This window comes from Dermacentor variabilis, chromosome 5, assembly GCF_050947875.1.
Source record: "Dermacentor variabilis isolate Ectoservices chromosome 5, ASM5094787v1, whole genome shotgun sequence".
Lineage (NCBI taxonomy): Eukaryota > Metazoa > Arthropoda > Arachnida > Ixodida > Ixodidae > Dermacentor > Dermacentor variabilis.
Window position 1 is genome coordinate 26,282,408 of NC_134572.1, and position 24,545 is coordinate 26,306,952.

The window sequence follows — 24,545 nt, forward strand, 5'->3', positions numbered from 1 at the left end:
AGTTACAATAAAGAAATATATATAGTAGTGTTGCCAAGGAAGCTATCAATTTGGTAAACGTTTATTAGAATTCTAGACCTATAAAGGATATTTTATGACCAAGGTTGCCTACAAGCATTTTTACATATTGGATACAAATTCTTTTAGGTTAAGTAGGCGAATTTGTAAAGCGTTAGGCGCTAGAACATCATAGTAATTTTCTTGCATAGGCCTGTTTCTTGTACTTGAGCAAACTTTGAAAGCGCGCCATCAAGCGGGAAATGTTATCTTAGGGAATCACTCTGAGCAAGAGACTACAAATAGTCATGATTTCTAAAGCAATATCTGGGATAGTCAAGAGGCGCGTCTGCGACACTTGGCGGGGAATGACCCATATTTAAAGCCAGTATCCATGTAAGAACTGGCCTAGTTTAATGAACCATAGCTAGATATTGCTTGCTTTGCAAGTCGAGATATGTTAGATCTATTACACTTAATTATTGAATCCGATTATTGCCAATCGCCGCTTGGAACGAAAGTGCGAAACTTGAAATTAGTCCTGAAATTCAGCAAGCAGTGTTCTTTTGCAGAACATCAGTTCGCTGTAAAAGCAAACTGCAACAAAATTTCACTTTGGCTAAATTGATAAGGGAGTAGTAGTATATACAACTAAATCAATCTTGGCAAGGCTGTGTGAATATTAATTCTCTAATTTTATTACTGGCAGCCCTTTAATAAGGCCTAAGACGACGACGCGTTAACCTGGTGGTTAGCAGCTATGGCGTAAGTCTAAGCGCTTTATAGCTCCGAGACTTTCAGGCACGCCGCGGCAGGCGTTGCCCAATCTCGGAGGGGATGCCGAGGAGTCGCGCGATCCCGCTCATGCGGTACTTCCGGTAGGTGGTAATGGCGGCGTCTTTTTGTTTTTCAGTTTTGGCATCAAAAGCACCTATTATCGGGAGCCTTTCGTGACACATGCACTATAGTTCTTCAAACAATATTTATAACGTAGTCTATTCTGTATGTACACTACCCGAATCTGGGCATTTTACCTGGTCGAAAATTTTGTTGTAGGTGGCCTTCAGGCCTATAGGAAAGCGACATCCTACAATTATACGCATGTATGAACAGCGTCTTTTAATTCTGTGCAAGCCAATCATAAATAACACGGAAATGAAATGCCACGTCTAGCAATAAAATCGTACGCTGGTCTACACGTAACCGTATCGGCTTTCCTCGTGCTTTTCCGCTTACAACATGCACCCGTACGGTCAGGCTCCATTTTACAGCGAGCCAAGCACGTGCATGCGTAATCAAAGCATTGCAGCCACCATTCCTGTGACTTTTCTTTTGTTGGTCAAAAGCAGCGCCGTATGAATAGAGTTTAGACAATCTGCCGCAATGCGCACTAATACACGCTTTGCTTATGACTATAACTGCACACTTATTTTTTATTTTATTTTTTTGTAGCGCTGTCTCGCAAGCACGCACCCCATGTGGCGAAACAGGGACGCATATGCTACGCAAACGTAGTGAAGGCAGAATAAACCAACGAATAAAAGGAGGCTTCTCTTTCTTTTGTCTGCTCTGAACTCGCGTCATAAAACGTACAAGCGCCACATCGGAACGGCCATTCACAGCGGCAGCGCACTCCCCAGCGCAGAAATAGATGACCAAACGCCACCGAGCCACCTTCTTCGTAATTACACTGCCGGCGGGGCGTTTGGCATTGGTCCACACCATGCGAGCGAGAAACACTGAATGAAGAAAGGCCATTGCATCTCGTTTTTGTGCAGTCAACTGCTCGTGGGTGGTTTTCAACGTTGCGCCCAGAGCTTCGCTTCTCCCTCGGGGCGGCTGTTGCAGAAGTGCGCGCAGAACAAGCGCGTTCCCCTAACGTTTCGATTCTCGTTCGAGGAGGCCGCCTCTACCCGCACGAGCACTTCGCTCAATAAAAACGCCGATCACTTAACGTTACGCGGGGTCGTTGCGGAAAAGGCTACGCCGTGGCGAGCGAGCGGGCGCGCAGGGTAATACACGTTACACCCCCACGGCGTTCTTTTCGACTCCATTTGTGCCCTCTTCGACGAGGCGTTACGACCCATCGTAAGCATTTCGCCATCGTCCAGCGCGACTTTCCACTGACGAAAATCGCCGCCCTTACTGCCAGGCGACGCTTATGGGGCTTGCATCACGTGGTACTCCGTTGCGTCTAGGACCATCGTTATTTCGATGATCGGCACACGGCACTGACTACTGCCCTCGGGCATTCACGCTGCAGTAAAGGCTCGTGAGAATGTCACACTTATATAATGCACAACGTAAGAACATAGGTAGTGTAGGCAACTTCGTTTGCAAGAGTATATAGCGAAGCAACTATTTCTGCTCAGGCAAGAATGAGATTATACAGACCTTTCTTTCTTTTTTTAATATAGTCGTACGGTGGTCGCACTGCTGGTCGCTCACTGAATAGCTCGACCCCCCACTCTCATGTCGGGAACATGTACAAAAAAGGCTAAAATTTTGTCCTTGAGGTCGGCCTTACCTTAAGCAATAAATTAGGCAATACTAAATTTGTTTTCTTTTTTATATGGTAAAACTTACGGGAGTAAAATTTAGTTAAGAAATAACAGTAACTTTGGCGCCAGTTGCCGTTATGCGCGTGGGTCTACCAATTTGCTCCTACTGATGACACAATTATACCTTACAAAACTAACCAAATCGTCAGAACTCGCACATCCGTTATCGTTATTTTAGGTAGCAGCGTGTTCTTTAGAATAAAATGTAAAATTATGCACCCTTGCGGAGGTTACTGTCATAGCAATGAATCATGTAAGAAAAACCAAAGGCCCCTGCGCCGTGGGTTTCATCAGTGTATTTTGCACTGTTCAATTAAAGTTTGCTTTACCTAAGGTTTCCCAGGGCAGTTTTGCTTTGTGAGCGCGGACTACTAAGTCTTTCTAAGATATCCTGAGCCGATCGGGAAGCTCGCGTTTCTGACTGCGCAATATAAGCGCCGTGATCTTTTCGCGAAATATCCTCGAGAAAATAAACATAAGAGAAGCGTGACGTAAACTATGCAACATTATATCATCGCTCACAAAAGTAGTCCAGGTATTCGCTCGCATAATCAGAGAACCTGAATGCTGCCACAGTTCTTGCGGGGCATTACATAGCAAATTGGTGGGCGAACTAATCCTCGCTTATGGGAAACCTTAAGCTTTGCGCAGAGCTTGACATGTTCTGACGGGGTCTTTTCGCACTTATCCAAATATACAGTGCCGCAAGAATTCCGGAAAGGAACCGAACGCACTTCGAAGGAATCTGTCGAATCACTAATTTAGAATGTGCTGACCTATCTACAACGTTCTCACAATTAACAACGTTTTCTCCCACGGGGCTTCTTGTGGTACAAACGATTGCCTGGCATTCGCCTTTCACCCGCAGATTTTGTACTATGCTTGGCAGTGTGCGGTGTTCTGACAGCAAAGTAAACACCTGGACAGAGCGAGACAGAACTAAACCTGCCAGCGGCAGCCGGAATAACGCTCACGCCGCAGGTTCCACGCATAAATAGTAAGAACCGAAAGGGCTAGCCCCGATTCTCGGCTTCACAAACCAGTCTTTGGCACAAAACAATGCGTATAATAGTCATTCTGCCTAAGTGTGCCCACTGTGCTGAAATAAAACCAGCTTTCTTTTTTTCTAAGGAAGAAGAATAAGTGGAACTAAGGGAGTTTTGTTAGACACGACGACAAGCGACAACAACAAAAGCTGAGGGAAAATATCTTGTGCTTTCGCCTAAATGTAGAAATGATAAAGTCAAAGGAAATAAAAGTGGGTGAACAAACAACTAGCCGGCGGTGAGAGTCCAACACCCTTCTTCCGCATTACGCATGCGATGCTTGATCGAATGGGCTGTTCCCTTCATCATCGTTCTTGAGTTTATATTTATGTGCACAAGATCTAACAGTAAGCTTCTTAACCAGCGACACTCATGACCATGGCGACGGATGAACCACAACATCATGGCTGCAAGGCTATAGAACAATTTCCGTCCTTTTCCATTGGCTAAAAAACAGCGCTACGTAGCTGTACTTACTGAACTTTTGTGGCGCAACGGCTACTAAGGTCATCTTGTGCAAAGTCAAGTTGAGTGTTTTGTTAGAGTAAAAGCTTTTGAACTATTTTTTGCAACCGTAGTTGTGTATCTATTTTTCAACTTGAGACAAAACAAGAAATCCGCGACATCGAAAAGATTCTACCAAGTTTCCAATCTCATTCTTCATAATTTCATAATTTCATAATTTATTTATTTATTAGTAAAAATACAGATAACTGCATGTGCGTAGTATACATAAGGAGGTCCCATTGTCAAAGACTGTATCGGGACCTGCTTCTAAAGACACTTATGTTATACAATGTTTAAAGCAACAGTAGTACAGATGAGAGCGAAGAGTAATATCAAAACATGTTTATAGCATATGAGTAATAAGAACACTTGTTAACAGCAAGACGGTATAAAAAAAACGGAATAAAATTAAAAAATTTTAAAAAAGAAAAAATAACGAAAAAGAACAAGGAGAGTTTCAGTAAGTATTTATTATGAATGATTTTAGTTATCTTTTAAATTGGTATAAAGTGGTAGAGTATTCCAAAGCGATATTGCGGAAATTCCGCAGTCTGTTTACCATAGTTAGTTCGCACTTTAGGTAGAAGAAAATTATTATTGAGTGCAAATCTAGTGTGACTATGAGCTATTAGGTCACAAGGTGAGAAGCAGATTGATGGTAGTTCCTTAGTCATATATTTGTAGAATAAAATTTCTAGATTATATTTGGTGAGTTCTGAAATGGTTAGGATGTTGTTTTCATGTAAAAGGGATTTTCCATTATCAAAGCGTGAACTCCTTGTGATTATTCTTATGGATTGGTTCTGGATTACCTGGAGAGATGCCAAATGGGTGTTATAAGTGTTACCCCAGCATAGTATGCCATAGTTAATATGAGAGTGAATGAATGAGTGGTATAGCGAGATTAATGTGTTTAATAATAAAAGATTAATAAAGTGGCTATATAACGGGATCTGTCAACGGTAGTCTTGGAATTCGCATCCTGTACCATTTCCGGAACCAGAAAGGAAGACGTCGCTATACAACGTTGTTTCCCAAAATTTTATACTGGTACCCGCATAACATAAAAGCAAACAAAATCCAAGATACTATTCTATTCAGATTCTTCCGAATGATGACATTGTCCAATTTTGGCCAGTTTACTTTCGGTGCATGTTAGCCTGCGTTGGAGCTTGGGTACTCAGGTATAAAAGCCCCTTCTATGCTGAAAGTAATGCCCCCAAGCACAAAACAGTTACATCACGCGGTAGTTGCTGCAGTTATTCTTTTGCTCGTTAAGGCGACAAGTTTTGTTTTGTATTTTTTTCTTTTGTCTTTTTTGTCCTTGCATCTCTATGTGTAATGTAGCCGAGATACTACCGTACCCCTGAAAATGTTTTCCAATGCTACACGCTCTCATGCTGAAAGCACTGTCTGGACAGCAACATCATTTTGTCTCGACGTGATGGTTTCCGGCGTCTTATCATTCGAGGAGGTTATTGAATATCATCAGCATTAGAAGTCTCCAAACAACCAGAGAATGTTCCGGGCTGGTCACGCTGCAAAATGATAGCCTGTGATTTACATACAATACAGAGTTGAAGAAAAAAAGAACATAGCTGCGTGATTTAAGACGCGCCTGTGTCTCTGTCGTTCTGTGTAAGCTCTGCCTTTCCGGCGTTGAGAAGAGACAAGCATAAACTACGCCGTCCTCGACAGTCTTTTTATGACTTCATCGGAATTCTCTGGGCCTCTGAATCACCGCTGCCCTTGACGTTCAAAAAGAGCTGCACCAACACCAGTGGCGAGGACGCAAAAATAAGAACACCTCAGCTTCCTTCTCGCAGGCGTCTCAGACTTGGCTCGAGATCGCGTCTCAAGGGATTTTTGTCCCTGTCTACGCATAAGCTGCGCTGCTCGCTCGCTTCCTCTTCTGCTTCCGGTGAGAGCTCAGTGAACCTCGAATGACGTGGCTGTCTCACCGCTTCCGTCCCACGTGTCAACAACAACGACAAAGATGGCACACGCAACGAACGCGGCCGGAAGGAAGGCAGCTCAGACGCGAAAAGAAAAGCCCCGATCCTATTATATTTCTCCGAGTTGGGAACAAACGAGAATCCGTGACCGATTTCTTCTTGTGAGTCTGGTTGCGTAGGCACGTGTGCGTGAGATAGAGAAACATGGTAAGAATGTGCGTGCGCATGTGCTTTAGCTAGGAAGTGTAGGTGCTAGAATAACGTAGTCGAGATGATCATGATGTTGCTGCTAGTCAAGCAGGAACAGGCAAGAGACTCAGTGGTAAATTAGCGTGTTGTAATAAAGCTCGCGTAATCAATAAGTTTTCTGTTCATAGGATTGCTGTTGTTGCCAGAGTATAATCTCAAAAGACTGAAAGGCACACATCCACAAGAAAGTTTGGAGGACACCTATGCTTCGCCTTTAAGAGTTGAACGCAATATCTTTCAAAGATCACTGAATACTTCTCACGCTTCCTGGCAACTGCAGCTTATGTAACCGCAATGTTTACCAGGAAACACTGGCGGCGAACGATATGCACGAAAGTGAGCTCTGTTCCTTTTTTTTACGGTGTTGAAAGGAACCGAGCGGGCCGCAATGCTCCTTTAAGGCAGACTTCACACGGCATCTGGAAAACGTTAAAAGGGGTTTGCGTTTTAGTTTCCGCGTTACAGAATTGTGTTTTCTCCATATATTCAAATTACACTCCGACGCTATCATGTCTCGCATTTTACGATTTTTCTGACGCATTTTACGTTGAGAAGTGCAGTTAGTCCAGTAACGTATCTGCGCTTCACGGAGGGCCTGCGTAGTTGTGTCTGCCTAGTTCGGAATGACGTTTCGCGAAAAAGTACGGTCGACGCGGGACGCCAGGTGCCGGACGCGGGACGCCGACTCTGGCTTTTCTGCGACAACGGTCTTTGAGGGGCGCTTGTAGGACGACGTTATCGGCGCGCGGGCTAGCATCACTCGACGCCGGGTGCGTCGGAGCATGTTGGCCGCGTCCACTGCCGTTTGCTGCGCCAATGCGTAGAACCATCGGTTGAAATATAGGCGCTGTTGTTGCGCGCGCTCCCGCTACGTCGAGCTTTATTTAGCTATTCAACGCTATCGCGTTATGATCGTGTTCTTTGATGTCGAATATTTTAACACTGAAGCCTCTTATAGATGGGAGTCCAGGGCAGAAATAATGTAACACCTTTTTCACCAGGTGACACGCAAACCTGTTCAGTTTTGCGCAGCGGCTTTCACGTCCACGCTACAAGTGCTACGCAATTAGCAGGCTCTGCTTAAGATTTCTCTCGAAGGTATTCCGTTAGCGATCGACCACGATATTGGTCGATTTATTTATTTATTTATTTTAGTAATCAAAGGACCCTCCCAGGTGTGGGGTCAGGGTCCTTTACATGAGCTTGATTTCTTGAAAGAGGCACTTTCCTATATATATATATATATATATATATATATATATATATATATATATATATATATATATATATATACTTCCAAGGCACGCCGCGTTATCTGAGGAAGCAGGCGATCTCGCACTACGGCACCATTACTGTACACATTACGACAATATTTTCTTCCTCTTCACAGCGCATTACCTGCTAATTATGCGATATATTATATTAACTACACGCTATGGTTGAAGCAAAAGGTGCCCCAAAAGGTTGCGATGCGCTCGTGAATCGCCGTTATGTTTTCGATCGTTGAAATTACGCAAATATTAGTTGTACGCGAAAGAGGGTAGCTCACACGGAAAACGCAGCCCCTCGTGAAAGAGAACATGCGTGAAAACAATGGTGTGAGCCATCGCTGTATACAGTTTTTTACGAATGAGTGATCATATTCCCAACGAAAGTCGCTCGCAGGAAGGGTTCTTTAGGGTCGCTGGCCAATTATGTTTGAAAATATATTAGCAAGGGCCGGTGGCACACAGTTATTTCCGAAAAGCTATTCTGAATTGAGGGCGTACAATAAGACGTGACGTTATGCAGGAAGACCGGAAGGCCGTTGAAAAGCGTGCTCTAAAAAAAAAAGAAAAATATTGAATGACCGCGATTGCATTCTACCATTCCGTCGTGACATCACGGCTCAAATATCCAAGGCCTTGACACGCAAGAGATGCTGACCCGGATAAAAAAGATATCAACGATGGGCAGATCTTTTAGAGAACAGAGTGAGCAATAGAACAGTACTTCTTATTGCGCAATTTGCAGTTAATGGCCATGCAACACGGCTCCTTGCAATCTCTGCCGCTAACAAATGCGTGATGTTCATGCAATACGAGGTTATAATACTGCAGTCAATTTGACTTCGCTATTGCTTTTGAAAAAGGTGCTGCCAATGCCACCTCAACTTATTTTACCGTTTGATATCTTATTGCCGGTTTCCGAATAACGTTTTGTGTGCCTCACAGATTTACGCAAACGTTCACTCTGTGCTTCCCGTGTCATCAGGTGCCCCTTAATGTGCAGTACCTAGTTGGTTGATACAAGACTGCAGCCCGTGACTATCGATCACTTTATTTCCGTATTGCAGTGTATCACATGTGCAGTTCTTCAGAAAAGTGCTGGCATTTCTTTTCAAGAAAAAAAAAAGACATCCGCTTGCTTTGCCTTGCTTCGTGCATCCGAGTGGTCCACAACACGAGAACACGCCCTGCGCACACTGCTACGACATGCTGCTGCGCCAAAGCAACGTGTATTATACACGTCACCCTTGCCTGGCTGCTCCCACGCGGTTCCAAGCGGGGCGCTCACGTCTCGTGGACCGACAGATGAAGCGGCACTCGCGTTTAATGACAGAAAAGCGCGCGTTTTGTCCATCGCCACAGTAGTTTGGGAAACGGCGTTGCTCTGCGTGTGCACGCATTACCGCCTCGACAACGAGGCTGAACGGTAATCGCGCTGACTCGGTCGAGGTTGGGCTCATTTTTTATCAAGTAAAATAAAATAGCCCGTTGCGTGGCCCCTCGCTCGTTTATTCTACGGCCACGTCTTCCCCTGAGGTTTGTTGGCGGGCCACGGCTGAGAACGGATCCGCGACTGAAGGCTGATCATCGGTTCAGCGTTCCCATTTTTTTTCCCGCTGACTCTAGCACTGTTCTCTCCCTTGATGGCAGTTCTATCTACGCAAAGAAATTATAATAATAAGCAAATCAACCAAAGGCTTCTGTTATTTGGATGCACAGCTTCATTGGCCCACTTTTATTGATTTTATTTTAGCAGCTCATCCTGAAGCTTCCAGTGCTTGCACAAATGCCTTGGTCGGACCACAATGTGACAACGGAGAGGCACTTAAATATGTACACTTCCGTCGGGCCAAAGAGCAACTTTGTCCTGCCCTCGATGCAGCATTCGATCGATTATTAGTTGATCTTAAATCAAGCTTCATATCAGCTAGAACGTTACTGGCTCTACAAACACGAATCTATCCATCGGTATTAGCAGAACATAGGGAGATAGGTCACTGTCTAACTGGACGACCCAAAAACATGGATAAAACAGGTGTCAAACAAACGTGAAAACACAGGATTCTCTCAAGCACAAAAGCAATATATCTGAAGGCACAGCATGGCCGCGGCATCAAAATACCTTAATGGTTCTCCCTCTGTATCTGAACTGCCCCCCTCTCCCTATCCTTCACATCTGCCTCTATATGCCATGCGAAATTATGACAGGTGTTTGAATATATCCATTTCGTGCAAACTAAGGTCAGTGACAAAGGTTAACGTTTCACCATGACCCTCATGTAACCCACTCATTCAATTACGATGACAGGGCTGAATGAATATTATCGCAGTAGGTCTAATCGGCATCATTGTAGAAGCATTGATCAGTACTTCAATCCTTAGGTTGATATGGAGCTCTGTGAATATAGTAAAGTAATTAACTAAAGTCAGAAAGCAATAAAGGGCCGATATACAGGGCAACAATACAGGGCAGCTACGGCGAAAAGCAAACGAATAAATATAAGACATATTCGTTAAAGGTCAAAGAATAGATGAAGAGGGCTGTTGTTATCATTATCTTCAGCTTACTGAGTGTACGACAGGAAGAAAGCTTTTCCCAAAGATATCCAATTATACTGCGTCAACGGAACAAAGCTTGTCTCTGCAAGTTTCCTAATCTCATACCCATCTATCTCGCGCTGCCGCCATCGACTGCGTTTTCTTACCCTTGGTATCGATTCTGTTACTTGAGCTGACCATCGGTTATCAGTACCCCGTATAACACGACCAACACAGCTCTATTGCTTTCTCTTCATCCCGTGGAAGAGTTTGCCCAGCAACCCACAAAACGCCTACTGCTCGAAGTAAATGAGAAATATATATGAAGAGGAAAAGCGAAGCAAGCGAAGCTCGTCGACGTCGTACTTTTGTTTCTTACTCTCTCTTAGGATTACTTTGTTTTTAGGATGTTTTTCATCGAAGAGGGCTGAGTCACCGGACATTGTCGAGGGCGTGGAAAACAAGTGAAGTACAATACTCGGCTGGTATCGAGCATAATATCCTAGCTGCTGTATGCGCAAGCTGATTCGCTGGCACTGCAGGAAACTGCTGCTCGGGCAGTTCGGCTCACGAATTACCGGGAACGCGAAATAACGGTGAGACGACGGTACGCCTGCTGTACACAGCTCGACGTTGTGGCGGAACATGCCCATTTCTTTTCATTACAAAAATGGCTGTTTCGAGAACCTCCTTCAGCTTTTGCGACATCTTTCACTATTATCATACAATTTATCAGCGTTCAGTAGTCCAAGATATTCGAACTACTGCGACTTATGGTGGAGTTTTTTTCAGCTTCGAGGCGCGCAATTATCATAATCACTGTTGTCGCGTCATCGTCGTCGATATGCCATCGTCTATGTCGTATTCCAGCCGTCGCTGTCGTTGGCATTGTCGTAGCTGGGTCAGATATCGCTGTTTTGGCTGGCACTAAAAGAGGCCCTGCGCCCCAAATTGCGCATGTTCTTTTTATTCCACGTTTGCTCGCTACAGGACTTGGCGATGCATTTAGAGCCAGTTAAAGCACCCAAATCAGATCATTTGATATATTAATTTGCTTCTGAAATCAGTTTCCGCGCCGACTGCGGTGTCACACATCAACAATTTTCGGCGGTGGATGTGACACAAATGCACGCGACTTATGTTGTTCGTATTGATCGGTTGGGCACGGAGACTAATTCCTTGTGCGTGTTGATGCCATACACACAACGACGAATTTGGAAATAAAAACGGCTTTATGCTTTCTGAAGCTGTATGAAGCGTGCAAACATTGGCGCAATACAAATAAACTTCTTCAGCAACTCACACCAGGTGCGCTGTGTAACGTCCTACGTTCGAAATATAATGCGAGAAAGAGCATTCGCGCGTAGCGCGTGCTTAATAACAGTGCGTAAAGTCCATTCTGCATATTTTTTACAAACATCCGATGATTATTTATAAAATGTTGTGTGTGTGGGAAGATGCGTTTGCAGGCGCCTTAACTAGATGCCGCCACCATATGAAGCGAGGCTACAGAAGGAAGGCCGCAATGTGAGGCAAGCTTCCGTTACCACGGGACGCAAGCAGCGTTTTGATTGGAAGAAACCTAAGACCACGCTGGGCGAGCGAAAGACGAAAGGTTATACTTCTTTCTGTCGTCTGCTTTTGTTTTGAATTTGTAAGTTGAATAACTTTTGTTTGTTCGCGTCGATTTTCGTAATTATATTGGCATTCACCTCGAGATAACTCAATGAATGCGTTGCGATGCCGAACTTGGAGAGTATAAGATGGCCGCATGGACCCTTTAAGCCTTTCCTTTCGGTGGCTCCCTACAATGCATAAATGAAAGTGTGAATAAGAAGCGTGGAAGAAGATATTTATTAACAAAAGTATGACGAACTGCTGCTTCACATATGGGAAGATATCGCATGCTCCGTCGAAAAATAGGAATGACTAGACAAAAAAACAAAGGTTACAGTGACAGCGGGTTCTGGCACGTGTATATCACTCACGTCGTTTCCACGCTCAATGCTTCTACATATTTTTTTATTACTTCTCGTCCAGTACGAATATTTGCTTACACATGACAACTAGCCTCACAACTGACGGCCCGTTGAGGGACTGGAATCAAGATCTGTAAACTTTCTCATAAAGCGACAACTCTAACATACTTATTTACGACTTATTCCTGACGCAGCGCGGCACTGCGACTGTGCGTTCATACAGTGCAGCGCGGTACTGATTATCATGGCCGAAATGCGGACCGTAAGGAGCCCGCTTCATTCCATAGCTATAAATAGCGTGCTTCGGGCGCAATTGAAGTGACCCCATAGAACATCGAAAAATGAACGTGCAGACGCCGAGAAACGCTACGGCTAATCTGTGCGCTGAAAGTTCTGGTCGCGTCTAAAATGAACATGCCCCACGCGTCTTCATACTTACGGCCAGTAATTGGAACATGAATCGTCTAGGACACCAGCGTGTTTTATTATTTTTTACTTGTGTGTGCAGAAGCGTCGTGTAAAATGCTCCGGTAGCGCGGATGTACTCTGTGGCAGTGGTGGGTTAGGTGTACGCAAGGCAACTTCGCAGGATGCTTTTCCGGGCGATGAAGGCTGTAAGTGGAAAGAAGGTTTTGGAAAAGGGAAATGCAAAGAAAGAATATGAGAGGGAGAAGTTAATCGGAATAGACTGTCTAGTTTGCTACTCTAGAGCGTGGGAAAGAAAAATGGGAAGAGAGAGGTATAATGAAGCGCGAAAGTACTGGGAAGTTCGCATGGCCAAAGACGCATGGCAAAAGCTAACGTACTGAATAGTCATAAATCGCTTAAAAGTCATAAATCAGCAAACGCGGCAAAAACTTGCAGCTCTTTCGAAATATTCAAAGATGTTGATTTCATTTCCTATCCAAGATATGCGGTCGTTCTCCTCTGCATCCCAATGACTGGGCTAACTTTGCGTTTCCTGTGAAACACATGATCGAGAGAAAATGTTAGAATCTATAATGTATTATTATTATTATTATTATTATTATTATTATTATTATTATTATTAGTAGTAGTAGTAGTAGTAGTAGTAGTAGTACTAGTAGTAGTAGTAGTAGTAGTAGTAGCAGTAGTAGTAGTAGTAGTAGTAGTAGTAAAAGTAGTAGTAGTAGTAATAGTAGTATAATTCGTGCGCCAGCACGCAGACCTTAGGGTTGTTCCTGGTCACGTTAAATAAACATGATTGATTGATTGATTGATTGATTGATTGATTGATTGATTGATTGATTGATTGATTGATTGATTGATCATTATTATTAATGGTAGCATTTGGAGATGTGGAAATATATACGAAGCAAGAAAACAAATATGGTGGCAAGTTAGGGGCACCACGACTGCCTGCTTTTCAGACAGGAAGGGATATAAACAAAAGTACAAGCATAACGTGAACAAGTACAAGGCACAAGCCCTTCCTCAAACGCACACACACACACACAGACACGAAAGAAACAGCTGTTCCAATTTATTACTGAATAGAATAAAACGGACAACAATGAAAGACATTTCTAATTCAACGCTTATATATATATATATATATACATATATATATATATATATATATATATATATATATATATATATATATATATATATATATATATATATATAGTATGCTTAAACTGATGTGCAGCACTACCTTAAAAAGTCGAAGCGCGCTTATATACTGACCCATATTCCGGTAACACAGCTCAAGATGCATCCATTCCTGCACTCATACTTTCACAACAGAGCTCATGGCACAACATGAACCCCACTGTCCGTCTCTGATTACTTTCAAGCTCGAAAAGCTCACCGAGCGAAAAAAGAAAACCGCGCGCATCACAAGCGCAACTGACGAAAACCGCTTCTCACTTCCGACGGCACGCGCCAAAACGCCGGGAGACAATACCAGCCGCCCAAGGAAGCGTTCAAGCAAAGTGTGTACAGTGCGGCAGCGTGCAACCACACGCGACGTGAGCGAAAGTGTTTTTGGCGAAGACACCGTTCAGCCGCTCTATTTTACGATCCGCTGAGCCCATTGCCGAAGCCTCAGGGAGAACAGAAGCCACGCACGCGGACTCCCAGGAGCGAACGCTGAAGCAGCGCTCGCGTGGAAGTAATCGGGAGTTATGGAGGCTCGCCTGAAACAGTCGCACCATGTCGGCGTTCTCTGCTTGCCACCGTTTCTCTGTGCTCTGCGCTGCTTTCCGCCTGCTTTCACTCTCTATTCAGCGGTTTTGCCATATACGTTTAAGCAGGGGGCCTACTTCAGCGTCGTCATTCATGCTATGTCATTCTTGCTCTTTGTTTATACAAAACGTTCGCGTGTCAGTTAATGTTTTTATTTTTTTTCCATGGCAATAACATCGGCAATAATAATCGAACATACAGTCGTTGATGAAAACGTATTTTTTTGCTTCCACTCGAACGCTTTGGATGCGCTGCTTCTCTGATCGATGTTGCAACGCGCCGATAACCCGAGGACGTACTCTGGGACGATCACTTTCGGCGATACCATCGCCTCGGTCACCTGGCGCGCGCTGACTGGCTGGTTGAGCGAAACCGGATAAGCTTATTGGCTGGTTGAGCACTACGTAACGCGAAACGCGAAGGTGACAGTACCGCCGAAAGTGATCGTCCGAGAATACGTTTCCCTGTCTCCGCCGCTTATCTACAGACTTGCGTCTTACGATAACGATAAGTGCCCCAGTAAAAGCAATTTAGCGTGAGGTATACTCTCTGTGGAGCTCTGTTTATTACACACTTCGCGACAGGTGTAGATATGGCACATCAAGGAAATAGTACTCTAGATATTACGTACTTTATTCTAGTTTCATTGCTCATAACTGCTGTAACACGCACGATTTCCTAACACGTGAACATCAGCGTAAAATGAGCTTCTCGTATCAAGTACGTCACGTTGTAGCGCCGAGGGAAAAAAGGTAACTATTAAGAAATTAAGAAAAAAAAACAGCCTAAAAAAGACGCAAACATGAAACATAGAAGAAAGCAGGAAATAGGCTGAACTGCCAGCTGTTCATTCGACAGAACGAAGCTCTAATTAATAAAGGGCACTCAGTCACATGACCATCGCACCGTTCTGTCCAATAAACAATTGTAGTCCAGCCTCTTCCCTGTCTTCTTGTATGTTCCCTGCGGGCATCTTTCTTTGGCTGTTTCTTTTTTCTTAATGCAATGCACCAACTAGCCCAACAACGCCTTTTACTAAACGGTAACTAACTCGATTGAAAACAAACGAGCGCAACTGCACAACAAGGGCTTAAAACCTGTCAAGCTCTCATTTTATCTTCTTCGGGAGAAACACTTATCTGCGTTTCACATGACCTAGAGCAATCAAAACCGACAACTGTAGACACCTCATGAGGATCCTATATAGGTTCTGTGCACTACTGACAAATTTGCCCTTCATTTAATGGTGTTATAAAGACGCAGCTTAGTTTTTCACTTGATAAGGGGAAGATCTGTCAATCTCATGCCAAACAATTCAATACACCACACCCGTAAGTTTAAATCAGCCAAAACGCAAGCACTGCAGGAAGCGCATCTGCAACTTGATAAACTGCTGAGAGAGAAGTTCAAAAGTCGTTCCGATCTGAAACTATGCCCCGAACAAGTCGCGAAGAATACGGCCTACGTTGTCGAAGATTGCGCGCTTCCCTTCGAGCAAATTTCGGTCGTTTCATGTTTCAAGAAGTTCCCTCATTCCACGAGGCCTTACCTCTTGTGATGTGAGCAGTACTTGGTCAATGAGTGGCGGATCTGGCCTTGTGCAATGCCATCGTTATCGGGGACACGGGTATCAGCGTGGAAGCCCGTTTTCCATCCAGAAGCTGACAGGCATTAACGCTGCCGGTGTCCGCTCCCGGCCTGCTTCGCTTTCAGCCGCTCGCGGTCTGCTACTGTTGTAAACGAGAAAGAACACGTCTCGCTTTTTCTTTTTCTCGTCTCTTGGTACCATCTTGTTTTTTTATTGAAGTGAATATTAGGAGAGGTTGGCGCCTTTATGGTGGCACCGGCTACTCCTTGTCACTTGGCAAAGGAAATAAATTTGCGTAGAAAGGGAGAATAGCGACACGAAATATGGCACTCAGTAGAACAGTGGATGAATAAAAAATATACAGTCCAACAGTACATGAGTCGCAAAGTTCTGTGCATTAGGTCAGTCCACGCACGCATACATAATGTGAGATATTTAGAACAGCCATAACACACAACACATGTATGCACTGCAAGTACAGAACAGAATTATACATATTGCATAAAAGTTGCGATCGCCACACAAACCAATTATGATCACGAACAACGTTTACGTTACTTGGTGCGCATCTTGGTGCGCATGTAAGATATTCATATGGTTAGCTCGCGAACTTTATTTTAATCTCGGACCATCTACCGGTCTACGTGCATGATAGTGGACTGACTAACCTTTGCTAAGCTATGTTTGCGTCGCAGAAAGAGGTGCTCAGGTGCCGCATTTGCGGACCGAAAGGACAACTGCACCCGAAGGAACACCACTACCAACGATGGCGAACTCGTCTCTGAATTCTCGGAGAAGCTGCCCATCGTGGCAGATTTAGTGGTCTCCCAGTTTCGCAAAGACAATTATTTCTTTTTTATTTTTATAAGAACGTTCGTTTTCGTGCACTGACACAAGCCTTACATATACTGACTCCACAGATGTGGTAGTTTGCGCGGTGATTGGACGGTCAACTATTGCAGGTGCCCTCTTTGACTACACGTTCACTCCTCCATCCTTATTTTCTTCCTAGCTTTGATGGTTTTCCTTCGCATTAACATCGGTATATGTGTGTGTGTATGTGAGAGAGAAAGCCGGCCCTGCAGACACCTGTTCTCCCAAACTATATCTAGGCTGACCTCTTCCATTATTAGCAAGCTTTCCCCGTGTCCCTCGCTTCCCGGATTGGCATCATTTAATAAAATTGGATTGAATGGATTAAAGAACATTTCAAGGAAAAAATTTTTACTTGAGCAGTTTATAGTAGAAACATCAATGGCTAAACTATGTCAAAGAAGATTGAAATTTTCAACTACCGTGTAATGACGACACCAAAATATATAGTGGTTTCTAGGCTCACGAGGTTACTTTAAAGGACTTTTGCTATGCTGTATTGCCCTTCCACAAGCAATATTTTGCCTTTTCCAGCAAATAGAGAAGGCTATAAGGGTAAAAGAGCGATCTTAGCCATAAAATTGACGCCTTTCTTTTTCACAGAGCGAAATGTGAGAGAACAAAAATTATGCAAATTCAAGGCACATGGTCGGAATCCACGTGAAGCGAAGTTTCAGTGAAGTGTTTAGGATAATATATACAACAGCAAAGCGTCTCAATGCGAACCTTTATTTGTACTGTTGGCGACAGGGATCCCGTGATGACCCCGGTCTCATGGTAGCACGGATCCAACCCGTTGTCGCCCGTTGATTTGCTGTGAAGAACGGGTGCCACTACGGTGATGTCGGCTTGACCTGCATGCGCCGAAATACAGCAGCGAAAGGAGTAAACATGTCGCCACCTAAGTTAGTTGTGTCAGGGTATAAACTAGATACAAATGCGCCCCCGTACAAGATATTAAAATATAATACCGAGCGTGTGGAGGCAACAAGCATCCTTGCGTGATCAGTAAAAAAGACAGCGTAGAGTGTTTAGCAAGAGCAAGAAAAAGGAGACGCGAACGTCTAACGGTTAGGTGGATATAAATTTGGTTTCTTTTTTTCCGTCTCCCTTATACAAATATGAAATCCGCCCTACTCTTGGCCTATATTTCTGAGTGAACAAATGCCACTACTTTTAAGAATATCATCGTAATAATAATCATCATCAGATTCAGCTTACCATCCTATACCGGACGAACACAAAAACTGGGAGAGAAAGAGAAAAGCAAGGAAAAATCGTATGCCGAGAAATCGGGAGATGTACAGAGCGGTCCACTGTTAAAAGAAAATGCTTCCTCCTCTTAAGCATACAATTGCCCGGCTCTGCCACAGATGACTTGTGGACGCTGCCACTGGCATCTATAAAAGATTAAATTCTGGGTTTTATACCTGGTTTTAACCACGATCTGATTATTAAACGCGCCGCAGTGGTGGAATCCGGAATAGTTTTGGCCACTTGTGGTTCTCTATAAAATGCAGCTAAATCTAACTACGCCAGCGTTTTTCACTTAGAGCCCCATCGAAATGCGGCCACTGCGGCCGGAATCGAACTCACGACCTCGAGCGCAGCAGTGCAACGCCATAGCCACTGGGCTACCGCGGTGGCGATACTGGCAAATTTCTGCGCAGCTCTGCAGTCCACTGACGTAGATTCAGCCTGCCCTTGCAGCTATAGTGCCAGCAAATTGCTCCCTTTTATAAGCGCGTCCCCACAGATCTTGTGCACGTGTTCGCGAGTGCTGTATCTGGAACGCGCCACTAAGGAGGATCGTCATTTGTACGAATACAAGAACAATTCTATTTGGTGACCTGTTCAGGTGCATTTGTTTTCGCTTACTTACGCTGAGTGTGCCTGTCTATTTCAACTTTAGAACTGTTATCGCTCTACGTTTTGTATTTTCGCTTGGCTTGAAACATTTGCATCATATTGAGTACACCTGCCATTTAAGAGGAGAGGAGTAGCCGGCGCCGTCTGCCGGCGCCAACATCTCCTTGAACGGAGATAACAAAAAATAAATTGAGAGCCGCACATCATAACATTTTCCTTAACAGCAGATGGCGCCATACATGGCAGCTCCGCTCGTGTCGATGGCATTGATCCAGCTCATCAGTCGCGGTACTGGCAACTTCAGAAGTTCTGCGCACCTGTTTTGTGCTTGGATATCCCCAATAGCAATGCTCAATGGCTTCTCAATCACCACCACTCCTTTATGAAACATTGTGCTTGCCTCTGTTATAGTAGGAAACAATGCTCGTCAGTTAGCTTATTCGTATTTTGCTTGAAGAATGAGTAACGTTACTGACAATTTATTAGCATAAAGGGTTCAATGACATGCCATAAGATCACACGTGGCATAACTTTTTTTTTAGCTGTGCGCTCATAATGTGCTAGTGGTTATATGGAACACATTATTCGTGCACATTTTCGTTTTCCTCCCTGCCTCTCTCCATAACTGATTATAATTGATACGATGGCGAGGCTACGATCGAAAATGCGCTCAATGCTCCCGAGAGAGTCCAAAGGACTTGCCTGACATTCCGCACTTGCTCGCAATGAGATCAGGTGACTGGTAGACTACGTCACCAGAGCCACACTCGCACAAGCCTTTCTGCGGGGAAGACCTACGCACGCGTAAGAAAAGAAAAACGTTGCTGTTATTCACCCTCAAAATAGGTTGTTCTAGTAATTTTAACTTAATAATTTAACAGTAATTTAACTTCGTTTCAGTCATCAACACTTCGACGTATATATTGTACTCAATTTCTCTCGCTCTGTTCCTTATTCCTGCATTTTCCGCGGTCGGTCCAGCAACTGTCATCCTGTCGCAGCTGACTAGGGATTTCATGTTTATGCACCACAATTTCCCACAGACGACCACTTTAATGTTTTCCTTTCTCAAAAACTGTGCTCACAAATCTTACTTATGCACTCAGAATGCTAAGATAAACATTGCAAACGCACTGCTGGCATTGACAACGAGCAAACAACCTCCACAAGACCCTGCAGAGAATTCCTCGAGTTCTGGCCCGCAAAGGGTGAAGTCTCAATCAAATCAATACGTACAACCTGCCCGACTGAATGGTTCACAGTATCGTGTAAACTTACGGCGGCATAGGCAGACGCACTCGAATGTACTTTTCTTTCTAGTGCGTGAGAATTGCCGTGTCCTGTCGCAAATACTCCGAAAATGCTTTTGACAGGAATGATGCCTAAAAGCCATTGAGCGTCAAAGTGCCCCACAGTTTAGCATGTGAACCGAGCGAGATAACCAATTTGATTTGAATTGCAGATTTCTGTGAACACTATTTATGTCAAACGTTTGCTTTCAGCGCACTTTGAAAACAATGAGATTCGTGCGCGCGCGTATAACAATGTTCTTATTGCACGATCGACATACATTTCCGTGACTTGACGCGGATGCAAGTAATGGGTCGCTTCTTCGATGTAGGTTTATTTTTGTCTTGTTTACATTTAGGTTTATTTGTAGACTGGGTATTCTTGTGTGTTTGTCGTATATTTGGCATGTTATATGGGGAAAGAGGCAGCGTCTATTGTTAACTGTACCTTCGAATAGCCAGCTCCAGTGTAGTCTGCGTTTCATTCATCTACGGTTAGCAAATCACAAACAAGGCAGCACTTGAAACCACGACACACTAAGCGTGTAATCACTGACCACAGCAATTTCGCAGCTATTGTCACGATAACCTTCATATTTATTTATTTATTTATTTATTTATTTATTTATTTATTTATTTATTTCTACCTGCGGCAACCATGTGGGGCATCAGTGCAGGGTGGGATATTGCGGGTAGACGGACTGCCAACAGGTTAGATTCCAATATTTCTCGTAGTAATAAGCTTAAAAAGTTCACGCTAGCAACCTGCTCAAAACAAACGGCCGATGAAAAGCGAATCGTGTGACTTACTTTTGAAGCTGGATGGATTCTTTCATGCCTGCTAAGGAACGGAAAAAAAAGCGAGATTGTAAGGTCCTACCCGTTTCAACCATTCGCTGTAGTGAATTATAATGTTATCACCGCATTTCTAAAACCACTGTGCAACCCTTTGGGACCCTTTCCATTAACTGAAAGTTCAAAGCAACGTATACGTTAGACGATGTCGCAAGACAGCCAACAATATCATCCGGAGACGTGCAACGCTTCGCATTTGTTTCCGCCTTGTTACCTCGATTCACACTGAGGCAGGCTTCTATTTCCCTATTCCGTGTAACGCTTATCGCTACGTCCTCTGAAAACTTTCGCAAGAGCAACAACTAAAAAGTACACCCAATTTATGGCTCCATGCTTTCGGCGGGAATGGGCGAAACGATAACGTTTACTAAACTTCCGTAACCGGCTGAGCGCGTAATTAAGACAGATCGGCATCTCACCATCGAGCAAGTGAACCGCTTAAAAAAGAAATGCAATGAGATAATTACTCCAGCGTAACGCTTGAAACTCGTTAAAAAATCCGGATCTTTCTCACCCGTTTAATAGCACAGGAAAGAAAGAAAAACTAAAAGCAGACACAAATAACTTATCGATTAACTCTTTTATTTCCCTTTTTTTTACTTTCAGAGCAATTGCACTTTCCCGTGCATGAGTAGGAAAAGCGGGGGCGGTTATAGCCCCACCAGAAAAAGATAAATGAAGCAAAGAAGTCACAGCATGCGAAAGCATTCTTTTCTTTTCAAACTACTTGTTCGTACCTTTCCGCTTTCTCCTGTGCTTTCGATATTTGGCAATGGTGAGGCAGACTGCGGCGCATGCCAGGGCCACCACTATCGTTGCGAGAAAAGCGAGAACGTGTCCTGGCAGGCTGGTTGCGTTGCCATCTGCGCATTCATTAACGAGGAAGTGAAGCATCCGCTCACGGTGTGGTCATTCTGCAACCACAGGTTTACTATAGGGGGTTATCACTTTGCTTAAAATTTAAAGAAAGATCGCCTGTGGCAGAATCTAATTCTAATCCTTGAGCTGAAATGTTCAAAAAGGCGGACAACAATAGCACGAGTATTTGAAACACATAATCAATTATGTGACAAAAATTCACTAATTCACTTGTTAATTATTTACTTCGCGGCACACATTGCGATTTACGTATTGTAGCCGGTGGGCTTGCCAGGCATATCAACTTAGAACGAATTTATAAGATGGCATGGGTTTCGAGATATGCGTCATCAAACTACTGGCAAAAATGCACGCTTCTTCTACTTATCTTTCTTAAGAAAGCGCAATTTTATGTATTAAATCACAAAAGTAACTGCAACGTTCTTGTATTTCATCGCACACTTTGGCAATGAATATCTCGAAATGCCAAGGGAAGAGAAGTGCAGTCGCGAACGGCAGAAAATAAGGTGGGGTGATGAAATTGCGAAATTTGCAGGGGCAGAGTAGGAATCAGCAAGCGCAAGAAAAGAGTAATAGGAAATAGCAGGGAGAGGCCTTCATCTTGCAGTGGACATGAAAATAGGCTGATGATGATGATGGTGATGATCTAGAAGCTGGTGTCATCCTGAAAATTAACTCTATATGAATACGCCTTCCAAACACATCGGCTACAATTCGTAAGTTGCAATGTGTGCCGTAATGTAACTAATTAATAAGTGAATTAGTGAGTTTTTGTTAATTACTTGAATATACGTTTCGATTTCTCGTGCAAGTAATGCCCGCCTCTACGGATAATCCAGCCTAAGGGTTAGAATTATCCTATAGTGCCACAGGCGATTTTTAATAATTCCGCAAAGCTTAAATGTTATCACCCCATTATACCTGCTATAGTAATGATTTTTCATTCAAGTTTGTGGCTTTGTTCACATGTTGTATGTAGAACGTTATTTCAATGTTAACGCTAAAACCCACTGTCGTTCTTCTACCATGCTCTCCAGTTTTCAAGTACATATTTCATCACCGTTCCATTCATTCATTCATTCAGTCATTGTGTACCAGATATACAGCCAAACAAACAAGAACGCAGGCATTTTTGAAAAGTATATACACCTCGTGCTGGCTTAATAATGAGTTGCTTAGACGGCTTCTTTTAAGCATGAGATGCTTTAGCTCCTGTTGTCACGACCTTCAAGTGACCTTGAGCCAAAAGCCACAATCGTTATCCGCGCACTCAAACGAGATCATCCGGGCAACCAGTCAAAACAAAAAACTGCGGTTTCTGGCCCCCAACAATTTGTACAGGACCCCATTATATACGCTACTTACTGCCCAAACAAGTTACAAAAAACATTGCTTCCCAGTTCTTCCTAATGTTTGTTCACAATATCGCTCAATCTGTAACTTCTGGTACGCTGAAGTTTTACTCGTCATTTCCAAAAGCGACGTTCGAAAGGCAGATACAAGGTACCATAAACTTCATTACCACCTTTTGGCGCTGAGCCATGGTTGCCTGCGCTCTTTTGAACGGCAGCGGTCCGTGAATTCCGCGACGCGGGTTTTGCGCCGTGTCAAGAGATGGCGCCACGGTGCGTGGCACCTACTTCAAGCGCTTCCTCTAGCCGGGCCGTGCGCTCTATTTCCCTGGCGTCTTTCGCTGCCCGTCGTGCCGCCTTCAGCCGGTTTTCTTCTAGCTGGGCGGCGTCCCTATGGACCATTGCACAGTATGGCGTGGTGGGGGGTGCCATTGCGAGCATGCACTACACCTAATGTAAGATTTCGGCTACTAACATCTTCAACCAATCTGCTTCGCCGGTTGCCATTTCATGCTTCCATCTACCCTCAATTACGGGAGAGCCAGTAATCCTTTTTAATTAGTGATTACAAAAATATAACGGAAACCGTACAGCTGTGTACGTCTTTATGGGCTGTGGATACGTCAGCTGCGCTCACCAATGGTTGCCGCAGGCTCAGCCTCGTGCAGCAGTCGTCGGCCCGCAGAGAATCGCACCTCCATGACACCGCTGCGGCCGTGAGCGTTGGAGGCGTAAACGCGAACGAGATACACTCTTCCTAGCTGCAGCCCCGCAAAGTTGAACTCTGGCCACCTGGTGCTGCTCGCATTTCTCAGCGACAGCAGTAGAGAGGGCGACGAGGCTCTTCCAGAGAGCAGCTCTGCGATGAAAGTCACTGGTAGACCGCCCGTGGGGCCTGGACGACACCTGACCGCAACGCTGTCGGGACCTTTCCTGGCGACGGTGCAGTTGTGAGGGTCGCCAGGGTGTGCTAAGAAGCAATGAAAGAAAGAAAGAAGAAATAAATAAAGAATTAAGAACTAAAAAGAAAGCTGTTTCTCCTTGTTACATCTCTGCCTTTACTGCCGACGCTTGAACTGTCGATAGTATCATAAAACACTCAATCTAGATTAAACTGTTCCGCAAAAAATAATCAACCTCCTCCAGAGCTTCAGTAGGTTCACTGCAGCTATGAAGACCTGTCCCGGTAATGGCCAATTATCGCTTATTTGTGCCAGCTGACTGCGGCCTACGCTTCGAGGCTGAGGATTGGAGGGAGGATCAGTCAATGTAATCCTCGACCACCGTCGACTGCAGTTCTCTCCCCGCCGCACACATTCAGTCTTACTATGTGACCTGATAGTTCTACTCACATCTACATCTCCCTGCGTGGCCCTCAACTTTCATTCAATTTGTTTTTCTACGAGGTGCATTCTGCTAGGTTATTAGTATACTCGCAGAACGTATTGATTGTACGCTTCTCTCTTCAATTCTATCAAGGAGTAAAAACAAATTGATGATGATGATGATGATGATGATGATGATGATGA

The 24,545-nt window shown here is 44.1% G+C and overlaps 1 protein-coding gene across 1 annotated transcript in view; it reads right to left on the bottom strand.

Moving 5' to 3' along the window:
• Positions 1 to 12,578: 12,578 nt before the first annotated feature.
• The window catches only part of LOC142581821 (neural cell adhesion molecule 2-like), a 68,515-nt gene continuing 56,548 nt past the window's right edge, over positions 12,579 to 24,545 (bottom strand). Inside the window, exons 8-14 of the mRNA XM_075691269.1 lie at positions 23,654 to 23,986; positions 21,523 to 21,648; positions 20,741 to 20,771; positions 19,344 to 19,435; positions 17,499 to 17,626; positions 15,861 to 16,041; positions 12,579 to 12,712 (exon numbers count right to left, since the gene is read on the bottom strand). Coding sequence (XP_075547384.1) covers positions 16,039 to 16,041; positions 17,499 to 17,626; positions 19,344 to 19,435; positions 20,741 to 20,771; positions 21,523 to 21,648; positions 23,654 to 23,986 — 713 coding nt within the window. The 3' untranslated portion in view covers positions 12,579 to 12,712; positions 15,861 to 16,038. The remainder of the gene's footprint in view (positions 12,713 to 15,860; positions 16,042 to 17,498; positions 17,627 to 19,343; positions 19,436 to 20,740; positions 20,772 to 21,522; positions 21,649 to 23,653; positions 23,987 to 24,545) is intronic.